Genomic DNA, 9758 nt, shown 5'->3' on the forward strand with positions numbered 1-9758 from the left:
GCTCACAATTCTTGAACAGGATCTCAGGGCAGAGATGTTTACCTTCTGCACTCCCCAGCCGAGACGGGAAAATCCAGTACCTCCTGGCTGGATTTTGAACTCCAGGGCCAATCAGAGCCCAGGGCATCAACTTTGAAAGCTTCTGGCCAATGGCACTGCAGGTTGCTTTCTTTCAGCATTTAAGCTGAAAAGAAAGCAGCCTTCTCTGCAACAACTTTAAAACAGAGAACAAACACCACCTACTGGCTAAACAAAAGAAATACACTGCATGAACATATTAATAGAAATCACAGGCTTGAAAACTCTGTTTCGCCACAGTCCTCCACTCATGTATCTTACAATAAAAATTAATAATATCCATTTTGCAGGGTTCCAACATGGACCATGGTTTGCTGAATGCTGCTTCAGGGAACCTCCGCAGAATAAAAATTTCACCATGCATTCTGTATGTGCTATGGCAGTCTCTCATGCTGTAACATCCATTTTTAATAAAAAAAAACTCTTATCAAGTATTTAAATTATCTGAGCATAAGTATATAATTCAGTAGTTAACTCTGAGTTGTACACAGTGAATAATTTGTACTTTTTAAAGCAGCAAGGCCTAGCACTGGTGCATGAATGTGAGCCTTTAATTCTGAAATGTCTTTCCCATGTGAGGAGCTGTAGGCTCCTGTGATTTTGTGCCGCCATCTCTTGCAAGGTTTTGTGTCATTTTCTTCTCTTTGGGATTCTGTTGTGAGTTTACTTCTAGCTTTTGTTTCAGGATAGGTAGCTTTTAGTAATTTGTCCTCCAGAAATAGTGATTGAAGATCCTTTTATAATTGATATATTGATAACTTATTGATGCTTTCTTCTCAAGTTCTGTGGTTCATTTTTGTTTTGTTTAGTTTTTTTTTCTCCATTTAAAAACGATTGTTCAGCTAGAACTTTTCATGCATTGATCACCAGTAGATTAGATTATTCCAGTTCACTCTATCAGGAATTAACTAAAAACTGTTTGAAAATAGTGCAGTTATTACAAGACATTGATGTTAAATCAGTTACTGAGTGGAGGAGTAGCCTAGTGGACTTTGATCCTGGTGAACTGGGTTCGATTCCCACTGCAGCTCCTTGTGACTCTGGGGAAGTCACTTAACCCTCCATTGCCCAGGTACAAAATAAGTACCTGTATGTAATATGTAAACCGCTTTGATTGTAACTATAGAAAGATAATATATCAAGTCCCATACCCCTATCCCTACTGGGAAAAATTAATCGATCATGTTACTCTTACACTTATGGACTTGCATCAGCTTCCATCCTTTTATGCTTGGTCTACAAGCCTTTGTAAATGGGTGTTCTAGTTTCTCTTGTGAATCAGCTTACAGAATATACTCCTTCATGTAGCTTATATTCTTCTTACATATCCTACTAAATTTATTTAGATTTTGCTCACACCTTTTTCAGTAGTAGCTCAAAGTGAGTTACATTCAGGTACTCTGGATATTTCTCTGGCCCAGGAGGGCTCACAATCTAAGTTTGTACCTGAGGCAATGGAGGGTTAAGTGACTTTGCCCAAGATCACAAGGAGCAGCAGTGGGATTTGAACAGGCCACCTCTGGCATGCAAGACTGGTGCTGTATCTACTAGGCCACTCCTGCACTCCATGCTTTGTTTTGTAAAATAATTATATTTCTCAGCACTTATTGAGTCAATGTCTTGTCAGTCAAGCAATGGAAGTACCAAGGAACACCACTGATGGACTGTGCTTAGGACATCAGTTGGCCTTAATACAGCCTTGCACAAGAGGATTGTGGAAAAATTGCAAGAAGACCTCCTCACAAGACTGGGAATCCAAATGGCAGATCACATCTAATGTGAGCAAGTGCACAGTGATGCATGCAAAGAAAGAGGAACCCAGACTATAGCTACATGATGCCAAGGTTCCACATTAGGAGTCACCACCCAGGAAAAGGATCTAGGTGTCATTTTTGGTGATATGTTGAAACTCTCTGCTCAGTGTGCAGTGGCAGCTGAGAAAGCAAATAGAATGTTAGCTGCTATTAGGAAAGAAATGGAGAACAAAACAGAACATCTTTGTATCGCTCCCTCGTGTGACCAAACCTCAAATTTTGTGTGCAATTCTAGTCACCACAGATAAAAAAAAAAAAAAAAGATATATAAGAATTAGAAAAAGGACAGAGAAGGACGATGAAAATGATAAAGGGACGGGGATGATTTCCCTATCAGAAAAAGCTAAAGAGACTATGATTCTTCAGCTTGGAGGAGAGACAGCTGAGGGGAGATATGATAGAGCTCATTTTTTTAACCTCTTTTTCAATAATAAACCACATCTACTTTGTTCAACTATTCAATTTGCATATTTTATCATTCAACTTTTTCAAACAATAAATACCAATACAAAAAATATACAGAAAATACAAAATCCAAAAAATACCAAACCGATAATGTCCGACGTTGTCCTCTTTATCAGATTAAATGAGTTGTAGTATAAATCCTTCTGTTTTTTGCACAATTAGGTTAAACATTTAACCATAATAAATCATTCCAAAGTCCTTCTGTGCAAGAACCATTTAGCATAAATTAACGATTTCACTTGTAGCTTGATCGAAAACACTGTGTTATATTCTTCTTAGAGATATTTGCTTTTTGCTTCCTTCATTAAGTGTCGTGAAATTGACTTCTACCAGAAATAGGGGGTTTTGTTTTTCTTAAGTGATAAGCATAGGTGGGAAGAACCTTTGCATTTCAGTTTTTAGATCCATCAGGAGGTCTGTTTATTATAATCTTGTAGTTAGTGCACTGCTGTATTGAAATGCTGCTCAATATTCATACCACCTCGTCTTTCATAGATAGAACATTTGTCTTTTTAGCTTCAGTTCTCTATAATTCCAGATAATGAACAAAAATGATACTTCCAGAATATTTATTCTAGCTAATATAGACGGGAACACATCAACTCACCTCACAGGGTTATATTCTGTCTTTTCTAGTAATAGTCTATATTCATTTATTTATGGTACCTTGATGCCAGTATGTCTAATTAGTTCCTGAATGTCAGCTCTTGAGTCTAGATCTTTTGAAGAGTTCTTTCCCTTCTGGCTGCTGTTTGTATGTGGTGGTAAGGAGGCTGGATTACCCATTTATTTCTGCCATTGAAGTTGGAATGATTGAATATTTTAACACCCAACAGAAAGGACTTAACAAGGATCTGGGGTTCCTAGCCCATTATAAACCATAAAGCTGTATTTCTCTGTTGATCACCCCACCCCTCACCTATCCACACCCATCCTGTTAGAATATCAATGATATGCTTTGATGTCCCCATGCATAACTCCTACCCACCCCCATCCTCCCACCCTGTCAGACTGTCATAGTAATGCTTGAATGTTTTCACTTATATACACTGTCAGCTAGCACATTTGCTTATTTCCGATCTGACGAAGAAGGGCAACCTTCGAAAGCTAATCAAGAAATGTATTAAGTTATGTCCAATAAAAAAGGTATCATCTTATTTTCTTTTCCATGTTTTATTTTGTTTGATTTCTATTGATAACCTTTCTGCCATTGAGAATGCCTCTCTCTCTCTCTCTCATCCATAGGGGATCTTGCACAGTTTACTGATGAATGGAAGCAGAAAAGGAGAGATGATGCTGTGGATCTGAGAGACGACGTGTCAATTCTCGACCGATTTTTCCAGAGATGGTTTTCAAAGCGATAGTTGTGTGGCCTTGTAAGAAGCAGGCTGCCTTTTTTTTTTCTGAACCCAGAATAACTGCAAGCAGCTGAATCTGAAATAGTTATATATAATATGCTACGCAAACACAGGACCCAAAAATCATTTAAACAAAAAAGTGAAGATATTAATATATCACAGTGAAGTTTTCATAATCCGTTGCTCCTGTTATGTTCTCTTTGAGCCACATTCTAACTATTTGTAATTGCAGAAACAAGGTAAGAATAATTTGGAGGTCTTGTGTCAGCTGTTGCACACCTTTCCAGCTCCCTGAGGCCCTGGCTGGGAAAAACCAATAAGTCCACTAATATTTGGAAGCTTCCTTTGCTTTATGAAGCTGTTTGATTTATTAATCCTTAAGCTAAAGTACTGGTGTCATTTTTTTTCCTGGAAGTTTAAGCAGTCTCATCATTTTTGAAAACCATTTTCCTGTTAACAATTAACGTCCCAAGCACGCGTGGGATAAACATAAAGGAATCCTGTTCAGACGGAATGGATCCTAAGGAGCTTAACCGAGATTGGGTGGCACAGCCGGTGGCAGGAGGCGGGGACAGTGCTGGGCAGACTTATACGGTCAGTGCCAGAGCTGGTGGTGGGAGGAGGGGCTGGTGGTTGGGAGGCGGGGATAGTGCTGGGCAGACTTATATGGTCAGTGCCAGAGCCGGTGGTGGGAGGCGGGGCTGGTGGTTGGGCGGTGGGGATAGTGCTGGGCAGACTTATATGCTCTGTGCCCTGAAAAGGACAGGTACAAATCAAGGTAAGGTATACACAAAAAGTAGCACATATGAGTTTATCTTGTTGGGCAGACTGGATGGACCATGCAGGTCTTTTTCTGCCATCATGGGACATAGTTATCATCTACTATGTTACTATGTAACACATTTTCTCCACTGCAGATATAAGCAGGGGTGATGCAGGCACATTTCAAGGCAGCAACAAACAGCAGAGGTGGTCCAGAGAAGGAGGAGACAATCATTTCACCACATGCAGTTTTATGGAGTGGAGGAGTGGCCTAGTGGTTAGGGTGGTGGACTTTGGTCCTGGGGAACTGAGTTTGATTCCCACTTCAGGCACAGGCAGCTCCTTGTGACTCTGGGCAAGTCACTTAACCCTCCATTGCCCCATGTAAGCCGCATTGAGCCTGCCATGAGTGGGAAAGCGCAGGGTACAAATGTAACAAAAATAAAATAGATACTATTGGACATTCTACATGGAATGTTGCTACTACTGGAGATTCTACATGGAATGTTGCTATTCCACTAGCAACATTCCACGTAGAAGGCTGCGCAGGCTTCTGTTTCTGTGAGTCTGATGTCCGTACGTGCAGGACGTCAGACTCAGAAGCCTGCGCGGCCACATTGGTGATCTGCAAGGGCTGACTTCTACATGGAATGTTGCTAGTGGAATAGCAACATTCCATGTAGAATCTCAAATAGTAGCAACAGTGGAGTGGCCTAGTGGTTAGGGTGGTGGACTTTGGTCTTGGAGAACTGAGGAACTGAGTTCGATTCCCACTTCAGGCACAGGCAGCTCCTTGTGACTCTGAGCAAGTCACTTAACCTTCCATTGCCCCATGTAAGCCGCATTGAGCCTGCCATGAGTGGGAAAGCGTGGGGTACAAATGTAACAAAAATAAAATAGATACTATTGGAGATTCTACGCGGAATGTTGCTACTATTGGAGATTCTACATGGAATGTTGCTATTCCACTAGCAACATTCCATGTAGAAGCCTGCGCGGCCACATTGGTGAGCTGCAAGGGCCGATTTCTAGTGGAATAGCAACATTCCATGTAGAATCTCAAATAGTAGCAACAGTGGAGGAGTGGCCTAGTGGTTAGGGTGGTGGACTTTGGTCTTGAGGAACTGAGTTCGATTCCCGCTTCAGTCACAGGCAGCTCCTTGTGACTCTGGGCAAGTCACTTAACCTTCCATTGCCCCATGTAAGCCGCATTTAGCCTGCCCTGAGTGGGAAAGCACGGGGTACAAATGTAACAAAAATAAAATAAATTTTATAAAGACCCGACTTGGCCAGGTTTTCACACTATGCCTTCATTGGGAGTGAATAAAATCTCCAGTGTAGAAAAAAAAAGTGGCATTGTGTGACCATACTCCTTTCCAGTCTCTCTGTAACTACAGACAAGCACTGGTATCAAATTACCTTTTTCTACTCTGCTTTAATCTTTACTGAGAAGGGTATTGGGAAGATAAAACACATTGGGAATGGTCTTTAATAGTGGTGATTTGAGGGGAACTGAAGAAAATCACATTGGCTTTGATCCTGGCAACCTGGGTTCGATTCCCACTGCAGCTCCTTGTGACCGTGGGCAAGTCACTTGACACTCCATTGCCTCCGGAACAAAAACTTAGATTGTGAGCCCTCTAAGCACAGAGAAAATACCTGCATATAATGTGTACAGTTCTCCATACATCTAGTAGCACTATAGAAATGATTAGTAGTGGTAGTATGTAACACAGCAAATTCACAAGCTAAAGAATAGCAAATTACCTGGACCAGATGGCACGTTCCAGAAAGAATTCCTAATTGAAATTGCAGACCTATTTGTATCAATTTGTGACCTGACATTAACATTGTATACAAACTGAAGGGTGGCTAATGTAACACCAGCTTTTAGAAGGGATTCATTAAATTAGAGACCAGTAAGCCTGACATCAGTGCCAGGTAAAATGGTGGCCATTCTGAAAAATAATTACTGAACATATACATAAATTTGGCTTAAAGTCTTTGCATTGTTAGATTTTGTTTTCCCCAAGGAGTAAATAACACTGTATCAGCTGGCTCATCCTTATCCATGTGTTTATCTGGATTAATAGGTTCTCCAACGCTCACTGTGAATTGGATACCTGCCCCAGCTACCTAATAAAATCCGCCCCCCACCGCTTCATAGCAGACCTTACATCCCACTTAAACTACATGTTTCAACAAGGTCTCTTCCCTAAGGAAAATGGCAACATCCTACTCACCCCAATACCAAAATATCCCAAGAAAATATAACATGACATCAGTAACTACTACCCAGTAGCATCAATCCCACTGGTGGTCAAACTGATGGAAAGCATGGTAACCAAACAACTTACTGATTATATAAAGAAATTCACAATATTACATGAATCACAATCAGGATTTCGCCCCCTCCATAGCACTGAAACAGTACTAATTACCCTCCTAGCCAAATTCAAGCAGGCAAAAGCATACTTCTCCAATTCAACATGTCCAGAGTGTTCGATATGGTAAACCATAAAATACTACTAAGACTCCTAGATTACTTCGGGATTGGCGGACACATACTTAGTTGGATCAAGGGTTTCCTAACCACTAGAACATATCAAGTGAACTCAAGCTCAAACATATCACCACCGTGGAAAGCAGAATACGGAGTACCTCAAGGATCACCACTATCACCGATCCTTTTCAACCTAATGATGACCCCACTAGCCAAATCCTTATCCAACCAAGGCCTTAACCCTTTCATCTATGCAGACGATGTCACAATATACATTCCTTACAAATGTGATCTGACAGAAATCACCAACGAAATCAAGCTCAGCTTGAATATCATGTACTCATGGGCAAACTCAACACAGAAAAAACACACTGTCTCATCCTCTCATCCCAAACCTACAAACATAAACACCCCAGATTATAACCTCCCTATCTCAGACAGCCTGAAAAATCTCAGTGTTACAATCGACCGTAACCTCACACTAGAGAACCAAGTGAAATCTACAACAAAGAAAATGTTCCACTCAATCTGGAAACTCAAAGACGTGAAACCATTCTTCCTGAGGGAAACATTTCGCAACTTGATACAATCAATGGTACTAAGCCATGTAGACTACTGCAACGGAATTTATGCGGGATGCAAAGAACAAATTATAAAGAAACTTCAGACCGCTCAAAACATGGCAGCCAGGCTTATATTTGGAAAAACGTGATTCGAAAGTGCCAAACCCCTTTGAGAAAAACTGCACTGGCTCCCAATCAAAGAACGTATTGCTTTCAAAATCTGCACCCTGGTTCATAAAATTATCTACGGCGAAGCCCCGGGATACATGACAGACCTCATAGACCTACCAACCAGAAACACAATTGGATCATCACGGACATACCTAAATCTCCACTACCCAAGCTGCAAAGGACTAAAATACAAATCAACCTATGCATCCAGCTTTTCCTACATAAGCACACAACTATGGAACGCATTACCAAAAGCCGTGAAAACAACTTATGATCACCTAAACTTCCGGAAATCACTAACCTGGTCAAAAAGGCATACCCTACCGACCCAACTTAAATGCCTGTACCTTGCAACACAACGAAACCAAAGCACGTAATGGACATATAATAACTCTTCCTCAGGAAATATAGCTACTTGCATTTTATAAAATATAACTGCTCAGAGGGCCTCCGTGAAGAGATCTTTCTCTCTCCGCTCCCTGGCTGAGATGGGGGAAAATCCAGTACCTTTAGCCTACATTCTAGAACCTCCCCCCCCCCCCCCCCCCCCCCACACACAAATAAATAATGTGGAACGCTGCAACACTGTCTGCCTAAACCAACTGTCGTGTCGGGTATCCTGCTTCAGGCACTAATGAGATGTGAATGTGTGGACTGAAGGACCATGTCACAGTAATGCAAATTTCTTCAAGGGGAGACTGACCTCAAGTAGGCTACCGATGCAGCCATGGCTCTGATGTGAGCTGTGACGAACCTCCGGGGTCAGCCCAGCCTGGGCATGTGAAGGAAAGGCAATCTGCCAGCCAGCTAGAGATGTGCGTTTCTCCGATGGCAACCCCCATCCAAGACACATCCGAACAACCAACAAACACCTACTCTTCCGTAAGCTGCTGAAAACTTACCTCTTCAAACAAGCATATCCAAAGGACCCAACTTAAATCACGAACTTAATCCACACCACTGACACTACCAATACCTTGATACATCCCTCCCTCATGTCCTACCCCACACAACTATGCTATTTCTGTGATACTTTGTACAAAACATTGTAACCATGCTGTTTCTGGGAAACTATGTACCTAACATTGTAAGCCGCACTGAACCTGCCATTGAGTGGGAAAGAGCGGGGTAAAAATGCTACAAATAAATAAATAAATATGTGACATATATTAAACTTTCAATTCATCCATCAAACTTGAAATAGCAACAAGGCGATATATCAGTCTAAAATCATAAAGTACTTATCTTATGAGCCAGGCGCCCATATACCAGAAGGGACGCCCAGGGCTCAGATGATCAACAAGGCTCTTCAAGGAAAATTCACGCCACACTCCCCTGCTTCAGAACGCCCGACACTGCAGGTTTCAGACTAAAACTTTCTTCAGGGACTCGGCTGAGGACCATCTCTTGAAGACGCTGTCACGATTAATAAAATCCACTACTGATGGGAAGTGAACAGGCATGTTCCATGCACGATGACATCACTGTAACAAAAAACTGGATTTTTTGCTATTATGTTTTCAATTTGTATAAGTTTCATTTTTTGCCTTAGCGTTCTTTAGCAGATTTTTGGGACAGTGTGTGCTGTTACATGGTATAATAATCCACCACCCACCCTGCTGCAGCTTAGCCCAAACAAAACTATATATCATATAACAGTATTCCATTCAATTCAATCCAATTCTCAAACCCCAGCCCACCTGTGGCACCTCTCCCTCATTGTAATTCTCAACCCCCCCCCCCCCCCCCCCAGCCCATTGCGGCACCTCTCCCTCAGCTGCTTGAGAACAGAAATCCAACCTGTCCCCATCCATCCCCATGGGGAATCTAACCCATCCCTGCCCGTCCCCGTGTGGAATGAAACCCATCCATGCAACAATTTAACTTGTCCCTACCCAGTCAAGCAAGAATTTAATGGTACATAAACAAAAATTCCTGTTGGCTCTCTGTCTCTCTCTGGGTTCGAGCTGCAGCACTGCAGGCAAGGAAGGAACAGAAGTTGGAACACTCTGGTGCGCATATGTAAGACTTCTGTGATTCACTG

At 41.7% G+C, this 9758-nt stretch overlaps 1 protein-coding gene across 2 annotated transcripts in view; it reads left to right on the forward strand.

Moving 5' to 3' along the window:
• Positions 1 to 4102, forward strand: part of HAX1 (HCLS1 associated protein X-1) — a 31503-nt gene extending 27401 nt beyond the window's left edge. For both annotated transcript variants that reach the window (XM_030188181.1, XM_030188180.1), the window contains exon 7: positions 3603 to 4102. In XM_030188181.1, coding sequence (XP_030044041.1) covers positions 3603 to 3721 — 119 coding nt within the window. In that variant the 3' untranslated portion in view covers positions 3722 to 4102. The remainder of the gene's footprint in view (positions 1 to 3602) is intronic.
• The last annotated feature ends 5656 nt before the right edge of the window (positions 4103 to 9758 follow it).

Source organism: Microcaecilia unicolor, chromosome 14, assembly GCF_901765095.1.
Source record: "Microcaecilia unicolor chromosome 14, aMicUni1.1, whole genome shotgun sequence".
In the NCBI taxonomy this organism is placed as follows: Eukaryota; Metazoa; Chordata; class Amphibia; order Gymnophiona; family Siphonopidae; genus Microcaecilia; species Microcaecilia unicolor.